The following is a 25,300-nucleotide window of genomic DNA, read 5'->3' as shown; positions in this document are numbered from 1 at the left end:
GCTCACTGCAGCATCAACCTCCCTGGGCTCAGGCAGTCCTCCCACCTCAGCATCTTCAGTAGCTGGGACCACAGGCTTGTGCCACGGTGCCTGGCTGATTTTTATTTTTTTTTATAAATTTATTTTTTTGAGATGGAGTCTCACTCTGTCGCCCAGGCTGGAGTGCAGTGGCGTGATCTTGGCTAACTACTACCTCTGCCTCCCAGGTCAAGCAATTTCCTGCCTCAGCCTCCCAGGTAGCTGGGATTACAGGCTCCCGCCACTTAGCTAATTTTGCATTTTTAGTAGAAATGAGGTTTCACCATATTGGCCAGGCTGGTCTTGAACTCCTGACCTCATGTGATCCACCTGCCCTGGCCTCCGAAAGTGCTGGGATTATAGGTGTGAGCCACCACACCTGGCCTAATTTTGGTATTTTTTTGTAGAGACGGGGTTTCACCACATTGACCAGGCTGGTCTTGAACTGCTGGGCTCAAGCAATTTGCACACCTTGGCCTCACAAAATGCTGGGATTACAGGTGTAAGCCACCGTTCCCAGCCCCTTCACTGATTTCAAATTGAAATAAAAATTGGGCAGTGACAGTAAAAGTATAGATATCAGCTCAGATAGATTTTGCACCCATTCAGGTGCCAGCCGAGCCGTCCATTTCAAAATCCACAGAACTTTTTTTTCTTTTGAGACAGGGTTTCACTCTCTCACCCAGGCCGGAGTGCAGTGGTACGATCTCGGCTCAGTGCAACCTCCACCTCCCAGGCTCAAGCAATCCTCCCAACACAGCCTGCTGAGTAGCTGAGACTATAGGTGTGTACTACTACTCATGGCTAAGTTTTCTATTTTTTTGTGGAGATGGGGTTTCACCATGTTGCTCAGGCTGGTCTTGAACTCCTGAGCTCAAGCGATCCACCTACCTGGCTTCTCAAAGCACTGAGATTGCAAGTGTGAGCCACTGTGCCTGGCTTCCACAGGACTTTTTTTTTTGAGATAGAGTTTTGCTTTTGTTGCCCATGCTGGAGTGCAATGGCATTATCTTGGCTCACTGCAACCTCCACCTCCCGGGTTCAAGCAATTCTTCTGCCTCAGCCTCCTGAGTAGCTGGGATTACAGGTGCCCGCCACCATGTCCGGCTAATTTTTGTATTTTTAGTAGAGACGGCGTTTTGCCATGTTGGCCAGGCTGGTCTCGGATTCCTGACCTCTGGTGATCCACCTGCGTTGTCCTCCCAAAGTGCTGGGTTTACTGGCGTGAGTCACCACGCCCGGTTCTCCACACAACCTTTAAAGGTTATTTGTGGATGTGAATAGTTACGGTTGTGGGACTGGTACTGCCGCCTTCTGCCAGACTGGGATTCTCGTGAGAGGCAACATGTGCCTCCTGCCTTGTTTGTGCTGTAGGTATCTAGGACCCGCTACACAGAAGGCCTGGCGTTTTCAGTTTTCTGCTGCTTTCTGTGGGAAGGTTTATTTTTGGCTTTTTTTTTGAGACGGTGTCTTGCTCTGTTGCCAGACTGGAGTGCAGTGGTGCGATCTGGGCTCACTGCAACCTCCGCCTCCTGGGTTCAAGCGATTCTTCTGCCTCAGCCTCCTGAGTAACTAGGATTACGGGTGCCTGCCATCACTTCTGGCTAATTTTTTGTATTTTTAGTAGAGACAGGGTTTTACCGTGTTGGCCAGGCTGGTCTCGAAGTCCTGACCTCAAGTGAGTCACCTGCCTTGGCCTCTCAAAGTGTTGGGATTACAGGCGTGAGCCATACCGCACATGGCCTCCATTCCTGTTTTTAGGCAAATGAAATACTTTGCCACATAAGTAGGGTAAAGATAGAATAAATAGAAAAAAATCATGTTATGGATCCTATGTTAGTTTGCTATCGCTGCTGTAACAAAATACTGCAGATGGAGTGACTTGCTTCCACAACCAAAATTAGTTTTTTGTTTACAGTTTCAGAGACTGGGAAGTCCAAGATCAAGGTGTCAGCGGAGTCTGTCTTCTGAGGCCTCTCTCCTTGGCTTATAGATGGCTGTTTTCTCCCTGTGTCTTTACACTGCGTTCTCTCTGTAATTGTGTGTGTCAAAATTTCCCCTTTTTGTAAGGACACCAGTCATACTGGATTAGGGCCCACCTGTTTTAACTCAGTTACCTCTTTGAAGACCCTGTCTCCAAATATTGTCGTGTTATAAGGTACTGGGAGTAAGGACTTCAACATATGAATTTTTTTTGGGGTATACAGTTTAGCCCATAGAAGATTCTATAACATAAATTATTTAATTAATATTAATCTAAACATCAAAATATTATAGTTAGCTACACTTAAGCTAAAACATAGTTCTCTGGAGAAAAACTTAGACATTGTTTTCCATTCACATTTAACTATATTTTGTATAAACTGTCTGTAAATTCTTTGGGTATATATGTATATTTATTTTTTAATTTTACTTTTTAGTTGCATAAATAGTTTAGGAATATATATTGGAGTATTTTAAAGCAAATCCAGGACATAATAGCATTTCACCTGGATATATGTTAATATGATTCTCTCACTTTGCAGCTAGGAACATTGAAAAATTTAATGTAACCATATTGCTACTATCACACCCAACGAAATTAACAGTTACTGAATATTCTCTGTATGATAGGCCATGTTAATTTTCCCAGTTGTCTCAAAAAAAAAAAAAAGAATTTTCATAATGAGTTGGGTTTCTTTTTGAGACACAGTCTTGTTCTGTTGCCCAGGCTGGAGTACAGTGGCACGTTCTTGGCTCACTGCAACCTCCACCTCCTAGGTTCAAATGATCCTCCTGCCTCATCCTCCCAAGTAGCTGAAATTACAGGTGTGCACCACCACGCCCAGCTCAGTTTTGTATTTTTAGGAGAGATGGGACATCCCACCATGCCCAGCTAATTTTTTGTATTTTTTAGAAGAGATGAGGTTTCACTATATTGGCCAGGCTGGTCTCGAACTCCTGACCTCAGGTGATCCATCCACCTGGGCCTCCCAAAATGCTGGGAGTACAGGTGTGAGCCACCACATCTGGCCCGAGTTGGTTTGAATTTGGAATAAAGAAACCTATACATTGCATTGGGTTGGTGAGTCTCAAGTTTTATGTTTTTGTTTTTTTCACTATTGAAAGGTTTGGCCAGTCATGGTGGCTCACACCTGAAATCTCAGCACTTTAGGAGGCCAAGGTGGGTGGATCATGAGGTCAAGAGATCGAGACCATCCTGGCCAACATGATAAAACCCTGTCTCTACTAAAAATACAAAAAAATTAGCTGGGCGTGGTGGTGCATGCCTGTAGTCCCAGCTACTCGGGAGGCTGAGGCAGGAGAATTGCTTGAGCCTGGGAGGTGGAGGTTGCAGTGAGCCGAGATCATGCCACTGCACTCCAGCCTGGTGACAGAACAAGACTCTGTCTCAAAAAAAAAAAAAAAAAAGGCTTTTCTGCCCCACCTTTTATTCCATGTCATGGACTTGTTAAAACTGGGTCATTTGTCCTGTTGACTTTTCTGGAGTGTGGGATTGGCTGATTATGGTTTTATTTCATGCATTCCTTTATTCTGCCATATTTCCTACAATCAGGTAGTGATATCCAAAGGTAATGTCTTTTAAAAAGCTGTTTGCGCCAACATGATGAAACCCTGTCTCTACTAAAAATACAAAAAAGTTAGCAGGGTGTGGTGGCTCGCATTTGTAATCCCAGCTACTCGGGAGGCTGAGGCAGGAGAATCACTTGAACCCAGGAAGAGGAGGCTGCAGTAGGCTGAGATCGCACCATTGTACTCTAGCCTGGCGACAGAAAGAGAGGGACTCTGTCTCAAACCAAAAAAAAAAAAAAAAAAAAAAAAAAAAGTTGTTTGGCAGAAGAATCATCTCTCCTTAAAAGCATCTCTATTATTTGGAAATGAACTTATAACTCACATAGTAGATATTGATTTGAAATGTGGAATAAATTTTACCTTTAAAAAGCCTATGGCTTTCTAAAAGCCTTTCTTTTAAGTGACTGGTTGTACATTTTCAGGGGAAGAAGGTCAGATGAAAAGATAGTTTGTGGCTACAAGTCATCTCCCGTGGATCAAACTACTGGGGAGAGCCATATTGTTCCATCATAAAAATGCTGAGAGAGCTATTGGCAACAGGCAGACTTTAGTTTTCAGTGATGGCTCTGCTGTTCTAAGTGTTGACTTTGGCATCTCAGGTGATCCATGACTTTTTAAAGCCAATATAATTTCTTACTCCTTCTGGAGTGCTACTTGGCTTTCACTCAGTGGTTTTTTTTTTTTTTTTTTTTTGGCCTTGGATACCTTTGAGAATCTAATGAAAGTCATGGGCCCTCCCCTCGGAGTTACAGACTCCATGCAATGCATCAATGATCAGTGGCCTTTATCTAACACCAGGAGCAGTGAGCACATAAAAGAGGTACCACTCTTGGCTGCTAAAAGCAGGACCCGAGGGCTGCACAGGGAGTGGCCTCCGTGGCCGACTGGTGGAGCAGTTAACACACAGAAATGTAAATGTGCCTTACTTTAACTGCTTTAACTGCTTTATTTGTTTCATGGTCTGACTGCTAAACTTTCAGTTACATATGGAGCAGATCAACCCTTTCTCCAGTATATTTCTATAATTAGTGCCATATCAATTATCATATTAATAGCAAATCTTGTTTTTTTTCCGGGATGGAGCCTCCCTTTGTTGCTCAGGCTGCAGTGCAGTGGTGCAATCATACCGCACTGCAGCCTTGAACTCCTGGACTCAAGCGATCCACTGGTCTCAGCCTCCTGAGTAACTGGGGCTATAGGTGCAAGCCACTGTGCTCAGCACAATACCAAATCTTAAAATTTGATGAAAAGGCAGCACTTCTGGAGATTCTGCTACACTCACCCTGCCCTCCAGATGACTGTTACTGATGTCCAAGCTGTCCAGTGACCCAGACTTAGACTATACTGGAATGAATTTTAAAATGTGGTTGTAAGTGGGAGTGAGTGGAATAGACTCTAGGGAATTTTGACATTAGGTATTATTTCACCATCTCAATGCTCTAGTGAGTATTACTAGAAACATAAAAACCCATGTTATGACTACTTTAATTGTAATAAAAAAGAAACCGGTTGGTAATTTATAACTCATTTTCCCTAGAGTACATTCTTTAGTAGTAGTCAGGTAATTATCCTATCATAGGTTTCATTAAGAGGCAAAACTGGCCGGGCGCGGTGGCTCAAGCCTGTAATCCTAGCACTTTGGGAGGCTGAGGCAGGCAGATCACGAGATCAGGAGGTTGAGGCCAGCCTGGCCAACATAGTGAAAACCTGTCTCTACTAAAAATACAAAAAGTTACCCAGGTGTGGTGGCTGGCACCTGTAATTCCAGCTACTTGGGAGGCTGAGGCAGGAGAATCGCTTGAACCTGGGAGGCAGAGGTTGCAATGAGCTGAGATCATGCCGCTGCACTCCAGCCCAGGTGTCAGTGCGAGATTCCGTCTCAAAAAAAAAAAAAAAAAAAAAAGAGGCAAAACTATTTCTGGATATCCTATAGACTTTTGAAATGGAGGGGAAATGTATTTGTTGTAAGTGTTTTCTATTGTTGGCCATTCTTGTTGGTTGATATTTGGAGGCTGTGTCCATTCCCTGATCCCTGAAACCTGTGAATATGTTACTTTAGGTGGCAAAAGGGACTTTGCAGATGGGATCAATGTGACCCACTTTGAGGTGGGGGGATTATTCCAAATTATTCATGTGGGCCCCATGTAATCACATGAGTTCTTAAAGATGGAGAGCCTTTCCTGACATGGTCAGAGAGAAGAGGTGACATTAGAAGACTCAGAGAGATGCAGTGTTGCTGGCTTTGAAGAGGAGGAAGGAGGCCATGAGTCAAGAATGGTGCTGGCTCTAAAAGAAAAGCAAGAAAGAGACTTCTGTCCTAGAGTCTTCAGGGAGGAATGCAGCCCTGCTGACCCCTGGGTCTCAGCCCAGTGAGACCCATTGCAGACTTCTGACTTCAGAACTGTGCAGTAACAAATTTGTGATTGATTGATTGATTGGTTTTTGAGACAAGGTCTTGCTCTGTTGCCCAGGCTGGAGTGCAATGGTGCAATCATAGTTCACTACAACCTCTAACTTCTGGGCTCAAGCAATCCTCCTGCCTCAGCCTCCTGAGTATCTGGGACTACAGGCATGCATCACCATGCCCGGCCGATTTTTTTTTTTCTTTTTTTTGACATGGAGCTTTGCTCTGTTGCCGAGGCTTGAGTGCGGTGGCGTGATTTTGACTCACTGCAACCTCTGCCTCCCAAGTTCAAGTGATTCGATTCTCCGGACTCAGCCTCCTGGGTAGCTGGGATTACAGGCGTGCGCCGCCACCACGCCTGACTGATTTTTGTACTTTTTTTTTTTTTTTTTTTTGAGACGGAGTCTCGCTGTGTCGCCCAGGCTGGAGTGCAGTGGCCTGATCTCAGCTCACTGCAAGCTCTGTCTCCCGGGTTTACGCCATTCTCCTGCCTCAGCCTCCCGAGTAGCTGGGACTACAGGCACCCCCCCCCCCCCCCCCCCGCTAGTTTTTTTTTTTTTGTAGTTTTTAGTAGAGTCGGAGTTTCACCATGTTGGCCAGGCTGGTCTCAATCTCCTGGCCTCAAGTGATCCTCCCACCTTGCCCCCCTCCGATGTGCTGAGATTACAAGTGTAAGCCAGAGCACCTAGCTTTAATTTGTGTTGTTTTAAATGACTGTTTGTGCTAATTTGTTACAGCAGCAATTGAAAACGAGTCAGGGGCTAAATCATCAAGATAAATGAGAGATGTGCAAAAGGGAACCAAACAGTTTGACTCTGGTAATAATTGTCTTCTCTTTTAGGTCATGGTTGAGCTGGGGAAGTTTGAAAGGAAGGAGTTTAAAAGTTCTAGTTTGCAAGATGGACATACAAAAATGGAGGAAGCACCTACACACCTTAATTCATTTCTTAAGAAAGAAGAATTAACTTTCCACAGGAAAAGAAAATGGGAATTGGACAGCTACCCCATTATGCTCTGGTGGTCCCCGCTGACAGGGGAAACTGGGAGGTTAGGCCAATGTGGAGCAGATGCTTGTTTCTTCACCATCAACCGGACCTACCTGCGTCATCACATGACCAAAGCATTCCTCTTCTATGGTAAGCAGGGCTTTCGCCTTTCTCCCTTTGTTTGCTGTGGTCTTACTCCAAGGCTGAGTTACAGCTTACCACTGAAAAGTGATGGTGGAGCTCCCCTTGAAAACACTTTAACACCCCTGATTTCCTTTGCATTTGCTCTGTGGAAGGCCGGAGCATTTAGCAGATGCAAAAAAGAAACAAGCCTGGCTGGGCGTGGTGGCTTCTGAATTCTCTAACACGTTTATCTCTGAAGGGTTGGATAAGGGATTATGATCTTCTAGTTGTGCGTTAAGATGAAGCAAAGTTAAATGTTGAGTTTAATTTCCCAAATTTTAACAGAAGCTTCTAGAAAGATTTCCATTGCATACACACAAAAAAATAGATAATATAATGAGCATTTATGTACCTATCACATAGCTTAAGGCATAAAATATTACATGTATAATTGAAAATCAATATGGCCCCTCCCTGACCGATCCCATTTCCCTCCCTGATACTTCAGAGGGAATCATGATATATATGTGTGTGTGTTTGTGTAACAATATATGTTATTGAGACATATAGGAATTATATATACATGTGTGTTAAAGTTTTTTAAATGTTTAAAACTGTTAAAAAAGGTTTTTAAATGTTGAAGTGTTTTAAATGTTGACTGTAGTACAACCACTGTAGATACTGGTTTGGCAATGTCTAGTAAATGTGAATTCATACTTAATAATTCCACTACTAAATTTATAACCACGTGAAATCTCACATATATACATGGATTGTTCATTATAGCATTGTTCATCATAAGTAAAGCTTTTAAAGTAATTGAAATGTCCAATAACAGAAAAATGATTACATGAAGTATATAAATTCAGTGCAATACTATGCAATGATGAAAATGAACTAGAGCTGTGAGCATGAAAATTTGATAAACCTCAAAACTAAGTTACAGATAGGAAGTTACATATAACACTACTCTGCATTGTTTATGTTATTGTTAGAAATCTGTAGTATAATTTTTTTTTTTTTTTTGAGGTGGAGTCTCACTCTTGTCGCCCAGGCTGGAGTGCAGTGGCGCGGTCTTGACTCACTGCAACCTCCACCTCCCGGGTTTAAGCGATTCTCCTGCCTCAGCCTCCTAAGTAGCTGGGACTACAGGTGCCCACCACCACACCTGGCTAATTTCTATGTTTTTAGTAGAGACAGAGTTTCACCATATTGGCTAGGCTGGTCTCAAACTCCTGACCTTGTGATCCACTTGCCTCTGCCTCCCAAAGTGCTGGGATTATAGGCGTGAGCCACTGCAACCGGCCATCTGTAGTAGAAATTCATTTAAGAATATGTGATGCTACTCCAGGGAAAACAACAAGTTGTACACACATATACATACATAAACACATGCATACACATATACATATATATACATACATACACACACATATATACACACACATATACATATATACATGCATATATACGCACATATATGCTGATATGGTTTGGCTGTGTCCCTACCGAAAATCTCATCTTGAATTGTAATCCCCATAATCCCCACGTGTCAAGGGCGGGGCCAGGTGGGGGTAACTGGATCATGGGGCAGTTCCACCATGCTGTTTTCATGACAGTGAGTGAGTCTCATGAGATCTGATGGTTTTATAAGCATCTGGCATTTCCCCTGCTGGCATGCACTCCATCCTGCCACCCTGTGAAGAAAGTACCTATTTCTCCTTTGCCTTCTGCCATGATTGTAAATTTCCTGAGGTCTCCCAAGCAATGCAGAACTGTGAGTAAATTAAACCTCTTTCCTTTATAAATTATCCAGTCTCGGATATTTCTTTATAGCAGTATGAGAATGGACTAATACAGTATACATACATATATGTTCATACACACATATATACACATATACACACATATATACACATATACTTATACATATGTGCACATGCATACACATATGTACACACATACATATATACACACATACACATTTATGCATACATACACGTGAGCATATACATATGTACACACATACACATCTACATAATGCATATATGCATATATACACATATACACATGCACATATATACATACATATATACACACACATATACATGTATATAAATACATACACTTAGATACATACACACACTGTAATTTATGTATATATATGTACAGATTGAGCATCCTAAATCTGAAAAATTTGAAATCCGAAATGCCCCCAAATCCAAAACTTTTTGAGCACCAACATGATGTTCAAAGAAAGTGCTTATTGGAATATTTTGGATTTCAGAATTTCATATTTGGGATTCTCAATGGTATAATTCAGGTGTTCGAAATTTTAAAAAATCCAAAATCTGAAAAACTCCTGGTCCCAAGCATTTCTGTTAAGGGATACTCAATCTGTATGTATGTACATATATGTGTACACACACACACACACTTTTTGTGTATAATGTACTTCTTTGCTTCTCTCTCCCTTTTCTGGAAGCATATAGAATCTTCTCTTTTTCACCAGTTTGGAAATTTAGTAATAACTGCTTTGGTGTGAGTCTGCATCCTTTTACTGAAGTGGGAACGTAAATACCTGGTTGCCAGGAAGCCTGCAAAACAGTATTTAACTTGGTGACTTTTCCAGGACTCACAGATCTACAGAGTCATGCACTTAATTTTGTCAGCACACTTAAGAGTTGGTTTTTCTGTCTAGGATGGACTTATCTCCAACCAAGTTCCTAGGAGACTTCTGGTTTGACCTTCCATACCTCAGATCCTGTGTTACTCTCCAGTGCCTAAAACTATCAGTGACTCTCATGGAGAACCGAATCTATGCTGTTTATTACCTTGGCACTCAAGGCTCTGTGTAATCTGACTCCAACCTACCTTCCAAGCTTAATCCCTCTGATTCTACCAACTAAACCTTATGTTCAAAAGTCAAACTGGAATATTCCCCATTTTAGGCATAAGCCACAAATATTCCTAACTTTGCACCATCGTTCATTAAGTTCTATGTCCTAGATTGTATTTGTATTTGTCCTGTCAGAATAATCTACTGAATACCTTCCATTTCTTTGGCAATATAGATGAATAATATAGTTTCTGATGTCAAAGATTTTTATCTTGAGAAAAAGATATGACCCAACTGTAATGCAGGGACAAATGGTATGAGTACCATGAGAGAAAAGCCAACAAGTCTTTGTGGGGTTTCAAAGACAGGAGAGAGCACCTACTATTGGAGGGATCAAGAAAGGCTTCATAGGCCGGGCATTGTGGCTCACGCCTGTAATCCCAGCACTTTGGGAGGCCGAGGCAGGTGGATCACCTGAAGTCAGGAGTTTAAGACTAGCCTGTCCAACATGGTGAAACCCCGTCTCTACTAAAAATACAAAAATTAGCTGGGCGTGGTGGTGCGTGCCTGTAATCCCAGCTACTCGGGAGGCTGAGGTAGGAGAATCACTTGGACCTGGGAGGCAGAGGTTGCAGTGAGCCAAGATTGTGCCACTGCACTCCAGCCTGTGTGGCAGAGTGAGACCTTGTCTCAAAAAGAAAAAAAAAAAAAAAAAAGGCTTCATAAGCCTTTGTTTATAAAGTAAGAAATTTGAAGCAGGCCTTGAAGGATATTGGGATTGGATAACGTTGAGATTGGAGGATATTTCAGTATGAAGAACAGCATGAATGGAGGCATGGAGGAAAACAATTGTGAATAATATCTGAGGTACAGCAAGCAGAGTGGTTGGCTATAGCTTAGTTCTGGGTAAGGGAACAATAAAGATTGAAGGACATATTGGGACCAGAAGTTGGAGAACCTTCAAGGTTGGCTTAAGATTTTTCTATCACATCATAGGTTGGTGTTGAGGAGTCAGTCACTGGAGTTAAAACCACCTTTTAAAAGTCAACTCAGGCCATTTGCGGTGGCTCACGCCTGTAATCCCAGCACTTTGGGAGGCTGGGGCGGGTGGATCACCTGAGGTCAGGAGTTCGAGACCAGCCTGGTTAACATGGTGAAACCCCACTTCTACTAAAAATACAAAAATTAGCCAGATGTGGTGGTGTGTGCCTGTAATCCCAGCTACTCGGTAGGCTGAGGCACAGGAATCGCTTAAATCTGGGAGGAGAAAGTTTCAGTGAGCCGAGATCGCATCACTGCACTCCAGCCTGGGTGTCAACTCGGATATAACACCTACAAACTATTCCTGATTCCTCTCCATCAGATGAATCCTTTCTTCTCTCAATGCCCACAGAGCATTTTATATCTCCTTTATGTCATTTAATTGAATATCTACTATGTATCAGGCACAGTGCCAATCATGAGGAATACAGAAGATAAATAAGGTAGCTATGGTGTTTGGTCTTGTACTATATGACTGTCTCTTCCCTAGTGCAGTGTAGAGTTCACAATAGAGCAACATCAATTCATCTTTGTTCCTCCTCCCACCCACTGTATACAGCGTACTGCTTTGTACACGGTAGGTGCTCAGAAAATATTCTTAGAGACTTAAGAGTATTTTTTTTTAAGATGGAGTCTCACTCTGTCACCCAGGCTGGAGTACAGTGGCATGATCTCAGCTCACTGAAACCTCTGCCTCCCAGATTCAGGCGATTCTCCTGCCTAAGCCTCCTGAGTAGCTGGGATTATAGGAGTGTGACACCATGCCTGGCTAATTTTTGTGTTTTTAGAAGAGACAGGGTTTCACCATGTTGGCCAGGCTGGTCGTGAACGCCTGACCTCAAGTGATCCACCTGCCTCAGCCTCCCAAAGTGCTGGGATTACATGTGTGAGACACCATGCCCTGCCAAGAGTTAGAGTCTTTATGAATAGAGAGACCCATTCTAAACCCGAGAGTCTACCTTCTTTTTTGTAAAGGTGAGAGAGTGAGGCTCAGGAGTGTTAGGAATGTGCCAAGATTGCAGTGGTTAGTACCATTGCAGTACCCCAGTGGAGAACCAAGGCGTACTGACTCCTGACTGTGTGCTCCTTCACCTAGACCATATTTGTTTTTTGTTTGTTTTGGAGACAGGATCTCACTCTGTTGCCCAGGCTGGAGTGCAGTGGCATGATCATAGCTCACTCCATCCTCCAACTCCTGGGCTCAAATGTTGGCTTAAGACTTTCCATTACATCATAGGATGGTGTTGAGGAGTCACTGGAGTTAGAATAACCTTTTGAAGGACAAAAGGCTATTCCCTTTTGTCCTGCCTCAGCTTCCCAAGTAGCTGAGACTACAGATGCTTGCTGTCATACCTGGCTAATTTTAAATTTTTTTTTTTTTTTTTTGCTGAGATGGGGGTCTTATAATGTTGTCCAGGCTGGTCTTGACCTCCTGGGCTCAAGCAGTCTGTCTGCCTCGCCCTCCCAAAGTATTGGGATTACAGGCGTGAGCCACTATGCCTGGCCTGGACCATATTTGAATGGACACTCATGACCATAATTAAACCTGAATATTTGGGTCTTGGAATTGCCTAAGGTGCCTGGTTTTTAACAAACAGAATTAGAAATTCAATTTATTTATAAGGTCTATTGAGCACAACAGAATGAAGACAACACACTCTTCTGTCTGAGTGTTCCAAATCCTAATTAAGTAGGTCAATTAAAACTGCGAATGGGATTCTGGGGCAGCAGGATTGAAAAAGAAAATGCTGAAAAAATGGTGGAAGTATCAAAAGCTGACCTAATTAAGGGTAAAGGAAACTCACAGGATTATGTGGCCTGGAAACTTTTGCAAACATTTTACATTTTAAATTTTGTTTGTTACCTTTGTAACCTCCTTGTTTTTCCTTCTTCCTAGAGATGAATCATTTTCTGAATATAAACATGTTTCTGGAGGTATTAGTTAAAGACTTTAAGCAGTGAAATATGCGAATACTGTTGTCTGGTTTGAGTCTTTGAGAAATGCAAGGATTTAGCTACATTAACAAATCTCTAGCCACCAGTGAAGGAGTTATTTTTTAGACTAGTTTATTGAAGTGAGGAGGAAAAGAATAAAAAGCTTTTTTTTTTTTTTTTCCTTTGAGATGGAGTCTCGCTCTGTCACCCAGGCTGGAGTGCAGTGGCATGATCTGGGCTCACTGCAACCTCTGCCTCTCAGGTTCAAGTGATTCTCCTGCCTCAGCCTCCCAAGTAGCTGGGATTACTGGTGCCCACTACCACACCCAACTAATTATTTTGTATTTTTAGTAGAGATGAGGCTTCTCCATGTTGGCCAGGCTGGTCTTGAACTCCTGACCTCAGGTGATCTACCCACCTTGGCCTCCCAAAATGCTGGGATTACAGGCATGAGCCACTGTGCCTGGCTGAGGAAGGTTTTTAGAAAGACATTGTGGATACAAGAGGAAAAGTATGGAGAGGCTCTGTCACAGGCTGTCATGGGCTTTGGAGCTGGAATCACTATTGTAGTCCCCCGTGACTCGATGTGGTAGAGAGTGGGTGTTCTGGTTGAAAAGGTCTCCCGAGTGGTGAAGTATCTCTACATACACCATCTATGGATGATGAATTCCCAGAGACTTGTAATGAAATACATTTAGAACAAGTGAGAGCAGACCTAGTCGATGCTTCCTTTGTTTCAGAGCATGCTTCGGGATTTCTCAGTGCCTTCATGTGATCACATATAATTAAAAAGAGAGGCATGCCCGGGAGGGAGCCTGACTATTCAGACAGAGCCTCTCGAGAGTCAGACCTCTGCTGCAGTCCTCATTCTTCAATGTCTAGTCAGTTTTTTCAGTTCACCAAGAATCAGTAAAAGTTTAATGAACTGAATGGCATTGACCTACATAGGAGATTCATGCTTATAACAAAAAACCAATTTGTTGGTGTCTTTTCGTGGGAAAAGGAGTACTGATGTTTATTGTTCAGGGTACCTAGTCCTGATGATCGGGTTAGACAGAGAATGGCATTAGAATCATGAGGTTGCTTACTGAGCTTAGAATTACAGTAAACACTTGAGCAATGGACCATCCAAGAAATGAGAAAGCCTCATTAGCGTCCTTTGTCCCTTACAAAGGAGCAGTAATAATGATCACTGTCATTAATTGGTACCTACTCTGTGCCAGGCACCAAAGGGACACTCTCCAAGTATTCTTTTTTCTTTTTTTTTTGAGATAGGATCTTGCCTTGTCACCCAGGCTGGAGTGCAGTGGCGTGATACTGGCTCATTGCAACTGCTGCCTCCTGTGTTTGAGCGATTCTCGTGCCTTACTTAGCCTCCCTAGTAGCTGGGACTACAGGCGTGCACCACCACACCTGGCTAATTTTTGTATTTTTAGTAGAGACAGGTTTAACCATGCTGGCCAGGCTGGTCTCTAATTCCTGACCTCAAGCCATCCACCCACCTCGGCCTCCCAAAGTGCTGGGATTACAGGCGTGAGCTACCGCACCTGGCCACCAGTTGTATCTTTTTGCATTCCCCAGCTCAGACCCCTTCCCTGCTGGAAGGCTGCTGTGGTCTTTCTGCTCTATACCCTTTCCTGGTTCCTCTTCTCCCCCGCTCTCCAGCTGCTTTCTGGAGCCTGTCAGACTTGCAGTGAGGACAGGGAGGAGAATGAAGAAGACAGGACATTTCTTAATTGGCTGGGTGGCTTTGAGTTGAGATTGCACTACTGCACCCTAGCCTGGGCAACAGAGTGAGAAACTGTCTCAAAAAAAAAAAGATGAAGGTCATAACTGAACAACAGATTTTATGTGTATCTGCTCCAATTAGATACCTTGTTTAAAATAGACATTCCATTTTTATTTAAATAAATATAATAATAATAATTTTTTGGGGGATGGAGTCTCACTCTGTCATCTAGGCTGGAGTGCAGTGGCGCGATCTCAGCTCACTACAACCTCTGCCTCCTGGGTTCAAGCGATTCTCCTGCCTCAGCCTCCTGAGTAGCTGGGATTACAGGCACATGTCACCACGCCTGGCTAGTTTTTGTATTTTTAGTAGAGACAGGATTTCCCCATGTTGACCAGGCTGGTCTCAAACTCCTGATCTCAGGTGATCCACCCGCCTTGGCCTCCCAGAGTGCTGGGATTACAGGTGTGAGCCACTGTGCCCGGCCCAAATAATTATTTTTATAGTATTTGACATAAAGTAATCCAGCCCGGGAGCTCTCTCGGGCTTCTTGAGTGACCCCCACCTCATTCAAGTCCCTAGTCCTTATGGTAGCCTGCAAACCCGCCCATTCTACCCACACTTCTTCCTTACCATCCTCCTTGTTCCTCCTCCCCATGCTGCTCTGCTCACAGCCTTCAGACATGGAAGCATTTTCCAGCCCCAGAGCCTTTCACTTGCCGTTGCTCCACCTAGGATGCATTTCTGGCTTACTCCTTTACACTGGTCAGATCTGTGCCCAGATGACATTTTCTCAGGGAGGTCTCATTCCTCTCCTTCTCTCTGACATAGTGCTCCCCTCCCTGACCACTCTGAGGACATAAACCCCTGCTGTGTTTTCTTTCTTCATAACCCTTATCACTCCCTGAAGTTCTCTTACTCATTTGGTGACTGGTTTATCAGCCGTAGGAAGAACAGGGACTTTGCTTTGTTCATTGCTGTAGCCCTACTGCTTAGAACAGTGCCTGGCATATGGCAGGCCTCAGTAGACATTGTTTTTCTTTAAAAAAAAAAAAAAAAAAGCTTGTAAAAACGAGGTCTCACTGTGTTGCCAAGGCTGGTCTCAAACTCCTGGCCTGAAGTGCTCCTCCTGCCTCAAACTCCCAAAGCGTTGGGATTACAGGCATGAGTCCCCATGCCTGGCTAGTACACATTGTTGAATAAATGATTTTGTGCATGAAACCGGCCTAATCCTAGGCCTGATATAGTGGCTTATGCCTGTAATCCCAGCATTTTGGGAGGCTGAGGTGGGTGGATCACTTGAGGTCAGGAGTTCGAGACCAGCCTGGCCAAGATGGCAAAACTCCATCTCTACTACAAATACTAAACATTTAGCCAGGCGTGGTGGCGGGCATCTGTAGTCCCAGCTGCTCAGGAAGCTGAGGCGCAAGAAGTGCTTGAACCCAGGAGGCAGAGGTTGCAGTGAGCCAAGATCATGCCACTGCACTCCAGCCTGGGTGACAGAGCCGGACTCTGTCTCAAAAAAAATAAATAAAACAAAGCTGAGAATTCAAAACATAGCATATTAAGCATGTTACTTGGATATTTTTGAAGTATGAATATAGATGAAACACCTGAAAGTGTCGGAGTGGTGAGCTCTGGCATGTGAAAATCGGGAGTGGGGATGAGGCAGGACACTGCTGTCTTATGTTATAGGCCTGAAAAAATGATTTCACTTTAAAACTCTGCGCAGGTATTCATTTGATATAAGTTAGAATTTAATTAACAAATACATTTTGTCTCAGGAGATAGTTACACAGAAAGGTGGTAAAAAATTATTAATGAATTATGCAATTCCTAGGCTTCTTTGTTTCACAAGATAACTTTTGGGAAATTTTAATTATGTAAAAGACATTAATTCTTTCTTTCTTTTCTTTTTCACGGGTAGGGTCTGCTCAGTCACCTAAGCTGCAGTGCAGTGGTGCAATCTTGGCTCATTGCACCTTCTGCCTCTCAGGCTCAGCTGATCCCCCCCGCTCAGCCTCCTGTGTAGCTGGGACTACAGGCACACACCACCACACCTGGCTAATGTTTGTATTTTAGTAGAAATGGAGTCTTGCCATGTTGCTGAACATCATGGGGCTCACCAAAGCCCGTGTCCTTACACCAAACTAAATCTAGCAAAACCTTATTAACTTACATTTTTAGCTGGAAAGATTAAAAATCAAATGTTGTTGATATGTCATCTTTTCATGAAAGGAAATGAGTATAGTAGGTATAGGAAATATTAATGTCTTGCCAGGAATGGTGACTCATGCCTATAATCCCAGCACTTTAAGAGGCCAACGTGAGCAGATTGCTGAGCTCAAGAATTCAAGACCAGCCTGAGCAACATGGAATCTGTTCGCTAAAATAATATCACTACGCTCAAAGCCTGGGCAACAGAGCGAGACTCCATCTCAAAAAAAAAAAAAAAAGTGACACCTGAGGCTGGGCACGGTGGCTAACTCTTGTAATTCCAGCACTTTGGGAGGCTGAGGCAGGCAGATCACAAGGTCAGGAGTTCGAGATAAGCCTGGTCAAAATGGTGAAACCCATTTCTACTAAAAAAAAAAACCAAAAAACCAAAAAACAAAACAAAAGAAAAATTAGCTGGGCATGGTGGCGCGCGCCTGTAATCCCAGCTACTCAGGAGGCTGAGTCAGGCGAATCGCTTGAATCTGGGAGGCGGAGGTTGGGGTGAGCCAAGATCATGCCACTGCACTCCAGGCTGGGTGACAGAGCAAGACTCCGTTTCAAAAAAGAACAAAAAAGAAGTGACAGGTGTCCAAACCTGTCTGGCTTCCCTTCTGGCTGGCGTTGGGAGGCAGGGCACAGATTTCACTACTGCAGCTACAGCAATTGAGGCCGATGGAATTGATGGCCCCCATCCAGGTCTAGGCATATTCTCTGACCCACAGAAATCCTCTGAGATGTGCTGGCAGCTCCATTCTGCAGAGCAGACAACTGTATCTCTCATAGGCATGCAGAATAAAACCATGTAGCTTTAATTGTTTTGTTTTTCTTTGCTCTCGAAAATTAAAACAAGGCTGGGTGCAGTGGCTCGTGCCTGTAATCCGAGCACTTTGGGAGGCTGGGGAGGGCAGATCGGTTGAGCTCATGAGTTTGAGGCCAGCCTGGGCAACATATGGAAACCCTATCACTACAAAAAGTACAAAAATTAGCTGGACGTGGTGGTACACGCCTATAGTCCTGGCTATTCCAGAGGCTGAAGTGGGAGGATTGCTTGAGCCTCAGAGGCAGAGGTTGCAGTGAGCCAAGATTGTACCACTGCACTCCAGCCTGGTCAATAGAGCCAGACCTTGTCTCAAAAAAAAAAAAAAAAAAAAAGGCAGGAAAAAATATTAAAACAATTTAAACTTGCATTTTTTTTTTTTTTTTTTTTTAGATGGAGTCTTGCTCTGTTGTCCAAGCTGGAGTGCAGCAGGGTGATCTTGGCTCACTGCCACCTCCACTTCCCGGGTTCAAGTGATTCTCCTGCCTTAGCCTCCAGAGTAGCTGAGATTATAGGCGTGCACCACCATGCCTGGTTAATTTTTGTATTTTTAGTAGTGATGGAGTTTCAACATGTTTGCCATGCTGGTTATGAACTCCTGACCTCATGTGATCCGCCCACCTTGGCCTACCAAAGTGCTGGGATTATAGGTGTGAGCCACTGTGCCCGGCCAGAACCATTTATTTATTTATATTTTATTTTACAGATTTTACAGTTGTAGTTTGATCTATCTTATCTAGATTGTTCTAGGGAACAGATTCGAATCCCCTGGCCTTTAAGGAATGTGGGTGCCAGAGAGTCACTTGCCCACTGTTGAGAACCGGTGTCTGTCTCTCAACCAACTTTGTGTTATATACTTTTTGCATATGTTGGAACTCCCTTGAAATATTAAAAATTTTGCTTCCTAGTGGAGAAAATGACCCCTCAGAAGAAAGGAAGGCAACTACATGTACTGATAATGGAAATGAAGATAAAAGTCAAGTGTTTTAAAACAGCAGTTTATTAGGCAGCAGATAGCAATTTAAATAAATTGTAGAACACTGGACTAACTTGATGGTTTGCATCTGTGTGAAATGGTTCACGTGACTCCATTTTTTTTGAAGAAATCATATGCTATAATATTTGAATTTAGGATAATTTGAGGGTGTCTCAGGATGTATCCCTTGCTACTGTCAGAGTCTTTTGTTTATTCATTTATACGACTGGTATCTAGAAACGTATTATGGGTTAGGTGCAGGGAGTTATAGTGGCAAACAAAACAGGCTCTGCCCTTATGGAGCTTATGAGATATGTATACAGCATGCCACCAGATAGAGATGAGCATTTTGACTTTAATCAATTAATTAATTAGTTTTTTGAGAGAGGGTCTTGCTCAGTTGCCCAGACTGGAGTGCTGTGGCATGATGATAGCTCACTGCTGCCTGGAACTCCCAGGCTCAAGAAATCCTCCTGCCCCAGCCTCCTGAGTAGCTAGGACTACAGGCACATGCCACCATGCTTGGATAATTTTTAATTTTTCACAGAGACATGGTCTCAATATGTTACCCAAGCTGGTTTTGAACTCCTGAGCTCAAGTGATCCTCCTGCCTCAGCCTCCCAAAGTGCTGGGATTACAGATGTGAGCCATCAGGTTCTGTCGCATTTTGACTTTAGACAGAGTGATCAGGGAGGCCTCTCTGAGGACCTAACATCTGAGGCAGAGACTTGAAGAGAAAGCAGTTTGAAGGTGGAAGGAAGAGAAAGAAGACAGCGTAAGATAAAGTTTGAATGGGAGTCAGGAGCCAGGCCATCAGGGTTTCATCAGACAGTGGGAAGTTTGGAAATACTCTTTTTTTTTTGAGACGAAGTCTCACTCTGTCGTCCAGGCTGGAATGCAGTGGCGAGATCTTGGCTCACTGCAACCTCTGCCTACCGAGTTCAAGCAATTCTCCTGCCTCAGCCTCCCGAGTAGCCGGGATTACAGGTGCCTGCCACCACGCCCGGCTAATTTTTTGTATTTTTAGTAGAGACAGGGTTTCACCATCTTGGCCGGGCTGGTCTTGAATTCCTGACTTTGTGATCTACCCACCTTGGCCTCCCAAAGTGCTGGGATTACAGGCATAAGCCACCGCGCCTGGCCGAAGTTTGGATATATTCTAAGTGCCTTGGGAAAAATATCAGGAGGTTTTAAGCAGGGGTAATATGATCTGATTTTTATTTTGTTTGATTCTGATTTATGCTTTTAAAAGATCCCTCTGACTTCTCCACGGAGAACTGATTAGAATAGGAACATGGAAACAACGCACAGTTTCTTTCTTTCTTTCTTTCTTTTTTTTTTTTTTGAGACTAAGTCTCACTCTGTTGTCTGTTGTTCAGGCTGGAATGCGGTGGCGTGATCTCAGCTCGCTGCAACCTCCGCCTCCCGGGAGTGATTCTCAAGTGATTCTCCTGCCTCAGCCTCTCGAGTAGCTGGGATTACAGACACACACCACCATGCCCAGCTAATTTTTTGTATTTTTAGTAGAGATGGGGCTTCAACATGTTGGCCACGCTAGTCTTGAATTCCTGACCTGAAGTGATCTACCCGCCTTGGCCTCCCAAAGTGGTGGGATTACAGGTGTGAGCCACTGTGCCCAGCTGCAAAACACAGTTTCTATTCAATAAGTGGAAATGATGGTGTCCTGGATTAGGGTGAGATGCAGAGGAGAAGAAAGTGGTAGCTTTGAGATGTGATTTGAAGATAGATACTATGTCTTTTTTGTGGGTGATATGGTTTGGCTATGTCTCCACCCAAATCTCATCTTGAATTGTAGCTCCCATAATTCCCACATGTTGTGGAAAAGACCCAGTGGGAGATAATTGAATCATGGGAGCAGTTTCCCCCAGACTGTTCTTATGATAGTGAATAAATCTCACAAGATCTGATGATTTTATAAGGGCTCTCATTCTCTCCTGTCTGCTTCCCCTTTTGCATGGCTCTCATTCACCCCTTTCACTTGGCTCTCATTCTCTTGCCTGCCACCATGTAAGATGTGCCTTTTGCCTTCCACCATGATTGTGAGGCCTTCCCAGTCATGTGGAACTGTAAGTCTATTAAACCTCTTTTTCTTTATAAATTACCCAGTCTCGAGTTTGTCTTTATCAGCAGTGAAAACGGACTAGTACAGTGTGGGAGAGGAACAGGAAATACTCTTTTTTTTTTTTTTTTTTGAGATGAAGTCTCACTCTGTCGCGCAGGCTGGAATGCAGTGGCGAGATCTTGGCTCACTGCAACCTCTGCCTACCGAGTTCAAGCAATTCTCCTGCCTCAGCCTCCCGAGTAGCCAGGATTACAGGTGCCTGCCACCACGCCCGGCTAATTTTTTGTATTTTTAGTAGAGACAGGGTTTCACCATCTTGGCCGGGCTGGTCTTGAATTCCTGACCTTGTGATCTACCCACCTTGCCCTCCCAAAGTGCTGGGATTACAGGGTCTTGCTCTGTTGTCCAGTTTGGAGTGCAATGGTGCAAACAATGCTCACTGCAGTTTCAACCTCCTGTGCTCAAGCAGTCCTCCTGCCTCAGCCTCCTGAGTGGTGCATTCCTGGGACTACTGGCATGCGCCACCATACCTGGCTAATTTTTAAATTTTTTTGTAGAGACAGGATCTCCCTATGTTGCCCAGGCTGGTCTTAAACTTCTGGGCTCAAACGATCCTCCTACCTTGGCCTCCCACAGTACTGGGATTACAGGCATGAGCCACTGCATCTGGCCAGACTATGTCTTGCTGATGACTTAATGGTATCTGTTTTCATAAATACAGGTATATATATATATACACACACACACATATGTGTGTATATATGTATATATACACTTTATATATATGTGTGTGTATATGTATATAGAGAGAGAATTAACTGTGCTTATTTATTTAACCCCTTGACTTTTCAGATGCTTTGTTGAACCTCATGTTATCAATTTAATGCAACTGTGATGCATAAAAAACATAAATGCAATTATTAATTTCCTTCCTGACGGGTATAAAAACGTCAGTAAATTATTGATCACAAAATATTTTGCTTCCATAGGCATATAAATATTTAATCTTTAAGGTAATTGATATCTACATATTTTACCTTCCTGAGTACAAGTGTCTAAATTTGACATCAAATCATTGATAACTATATATTTCGGTTGCATGTGAGGGCCTGTGAAAAAATTTAAGTATGCAACTGGTAGGCAGTCATATAATTCACAGCCCAAAACTTTATGTCTAAAAATGTAAATACAAATTTCTTACACTCTTTTTTTTTTTTTAAGATGGAGTCTTGCTCTGTCACCCAGGCTAGTGATGGTGCCACCCAGTGGCACAATCTTGGCTTACTGCAACGTCTGCCTCCCCGGTTCAAGCGATTCTCTTGCCTCAGCCTCCCAGGTAGCTGGGACTACAGGCATGTGCCACAATGTCCAGCTAATTTTTGTGTTTTTAATAGAGACAGGGTTTCACACTGTTGGCCAGGCTGGTCTCGAACTCCTGACTCCACGTGATCTGCCTGCCTCAGCCTCCTACAGTGCTGGGATTACAGGTGTGAGCCACCATGTCCTGCCTTCAGACTCCTTTTTTAACTGATGAAGCCATTTAATTAGTAAATCTAGAAGAAAAACATCTAGAGGCATTTATAAGGTTTTTTTTCCCCCTCCAGTAAAAGTGTCTTGAAAGCTGGCAGTATGCTTTTGTGTTTTTATTTTTATTAATTTTTTTTTTTTTAATTTTAACTGAACCTCTGCTATGTGACTGATGCTCCAGTTTCCTCTGTCTTAGCTAGGGGAGTTCGAGCTCCGTTATGGGTACAGTGCTAGGGAAGCAAGAGTGAGGGGGAAAGGGAAGTGATGCTGGAAAGGAAGAGAAAGGATGTAATGCACTCGCATGTTCGTCATAGCACTGTTCACAAGAGCAAAGACATGGAATCAATCCAGGTGCCCATCAATGGCCGATTGGATAAAGAAAATCTTCATATACACCATGGAATACTACACAGCCAGAAAAAATAACAAAATCATGTCCTCTGCAGCAACATGAATGCAGCTGCAGCTGGAGGCCATTATCCTAAGTGAATCAGAATTAATGCAGGAGCAGATACCACATGTTCTCTCTTAGAAGTGGGGACTCAACATTGGGTAGGCAGGGACATAAAGATGGCAGCAATAGACACTGGGGACTATTAGAGGGGAGAAGGAGGGAGGGGGGAAAGGCTGAAAAGCTGTTGGGTACTACCACGTTCAATACCTGGGTAATGAGATCATTCATACCGTAAACTTCAGCATCATGCACATGGACCTCCTGATTCTAAAATAAAAGTTGAAGAAAATTGGCCGCCATTTCAGCGTTTTGTCAGAAGCGTCTGCGCCTCGAGGAGGAGGCCCTGCTGATTTCTGTGCTGGCTGCTGTCAGGATGGTGAAGCTGTTCGTCAGAAACCTGCCCCGGGAGGCGACAGAGCGGGAGATTCGCTCACTCTTCGAGCAGTATGGGAAGGTGCTGGAATGTAGCATCATTAAGAATTAGGCTTAGTGCACATAAAAGATAAAACTGCAGAGGAAGATGCCAAAACTGCAGAGGAAGATGCTTGTAATGCACTATTACAAGCTTCATGGGGTAAACATCAACATGGAAGCCAGCAAGAATAAGAGCAAAACCTCAACCAAGTTGCATGTGGGCAGAGGATTCAGTGGCGGCCATCAGGGGTCTTGATAACACAGTTTCACGGTGGGATGTGTGTGGGTTGAAATTCCGAGCTGTGGTCGTGCATGAGAATACTTACACCCTTGGTGGTACCCAGTCTCCGAGACGTTCGCGGCTCGGTGCGTTCAGTCCCTCAGGAACCATGGACCTTAATTTACCTTGCTAAGTTGAGACCTCTTCTTCCTTTCCTTTCCTCTCCTCTTCTGCCCATTTTCCTGTTCTTCTGTCCTTCAGTACTTCTGTAGCTTCCCATTCATGTTCTGTTCTCCCAGCAGGCCTCGTTGTGTGCAGAAACTGTGGTGGGGGCCGTGCTGTCTCCTCCCTGCCTCCTGTGGCTGTTGGATTTGGGAATGACCGTGGCGAGGGTCTCACTGCCCCCTGGGTCTTTTTTTGGTCCAAAGGCTAGATCTATAGAGTTGGATCACTTTTTTTCTTTACGGTGAAATAAATGGTTTTTCAACTTAAAAAAAATTGAAAAAAATTATATAAAAACAAAATTAGGCCAGGTATGGTGACTTACATCTGTAATCCCAGCTCTTTGGGAGGCTGAGGCAGGTAGATCACTGGAGGTCAGGAGTACGAGAACAGCCTGGCCAACATGGTGCAACCCCATCTCTACTAAAAATACCAAAATTGTCCTGGAGTGGTGGTGCACGCCTGTAATCCCAGCTACTCTGGAGGCTGAGGCAGGAGGATCACATGAACCGGGAGGTGGAGGTTGCAGTGAGCAGAGATCACAACACTGCACTCTAGCCTGGGTGACAAAGTAAGACTCCATCTAAAAAAAAAAAAAAAAGAAAAGAAAATTGGCCGGGTACCGTGGCTCACGCCTGTAATCCCAGCCCTTTGGGAGGCCGAGGTGGGCAGATCATGAGGTCAGGAGTTCGAGACCAGTCTGGCCAATATGGTGAAACCCTGTCTCTGCTAAAGATACAAAAATTAATCAGGTGTGGTGGTGCATGCCTGTAGTCCCCATTACTCAGGAGGCTGAGGCAGAAGAATCAGTTGAACCTGGGAGGTGGAGGTTGCAGTGAGCTGAGACCGCGCCACTGCCCTCCAGCCTGGGTGACAGAGCGAGACTCCATCTAAAAAAAAAAAAAAAATTAAAAACTAAATAAAATTAAGCAAGATATGAATAAATTATGAGCAAAATATTAAAAGAAAAGAGCATGTAGATGGCAGTTTCACCAGGAAGCATAGTCGTGAGAAGTCTCTGGAAAGGAAACATGTCTTGGATAGGGAGGAATGAATAAGAAAATATTTTTCAGTTCCTCCCTGTCTCCTTCCTGTTTGTGATTGATCAAAAGTTTCCCCAGCACTCTGGGTCATGTTAGTTTGTTTCTTGGACAGCCGCTGGGAAAACTAGAGCCAGTGACAGTGTCTGCAGCACTAGCCAGCGAGCCAGTGCACCTGCGTGTGTGCCCAGCCAGCCTCTTGTTATCTGGTGGCAGTGGCAGGGAAGACCCCAGGAGGCGGCAAGGCCCTGTTAGGTGATGTGGGAGCCCCCAGGTAGCGAGGAGCTGCCCTGCAGTGGCTTTAGCAGGAGTGGAGGTGCACATCAGTGAGCCTTGCTCTGGGGAGGGTTGGAACCTCCTTTCTGGGGCCATAGCTGATTCCAGGTGGTCCTCCTGGAATCACCAGCAGCACTGCACCGAAAGCCAAGGTCTAGTGCCCTGCGGAAGAGCTCTCTCCAGTTCTACAGGAGGCCACGAGTGATCATCGGAAGGGGAAAAAGGAATCAAGTAGCTTTTATGCTTACTTGGTTTGTTTTTAAAGAACCCACGGAGCTGTGTTAAACTCTAGGTCCTAAGTAGCAGGGTCATGAAAGAGGAATCAGTGGCCTTCCCATTAGCTGGCCTTTCCATCATGCCGTCTGGGACTTCCTTTCTCCTCCACACGTTGGGAATATGGCAGTAG

At 43.9% G+C, this 25,300-nt stretch overlaps 1 protein-coding gene across 2 annotated transcripts in view; it reads left to right on the top strand.

Moving 5' to 3' along the window:
* The window catches only part of FUT10 (fucosyltransferase 10), a 111,863-nt gene that overhangs the window by 14,493 nt on the left and 72,070 nt on the right, over window positions 1-25,300 (top strand). For both annotated transcript variants that reach the window (XM_003902627.5, XM_031669480.1), the window contains one exon: window positions 6,837-7,131. In XM_003902627.5, coding sequence (XP_003902676.2) covers window positions 6,840-7,131 — 292 coding nt within the window. In that variant the 5' untranslated portion in view covers window positions 6,837-6,839. The remainder of the gene's footprint in view (window positions 1-6,836; window positions 7,132-25,300) is intronic.

Source organism: Papio anubis, chromosome 8, assembly GCF_008728515.1.
Source record: "Papio anubis isolate 15944 chromosome 8, Panubis1.0, whole genome shotgun sequence".
Classification (NCBI taxonomy): domain Eukaryota; kingdom Metazoa; phylum Chordata; class Mammalia; order Primates; family Cercopithecidae; genus Papio; species Papio anubis.
The sequence above is the reverse complement of the archived record's forward strand: the minus strand, read 5'-3'. Positions and strand labels throughout refer to the sequence as shown.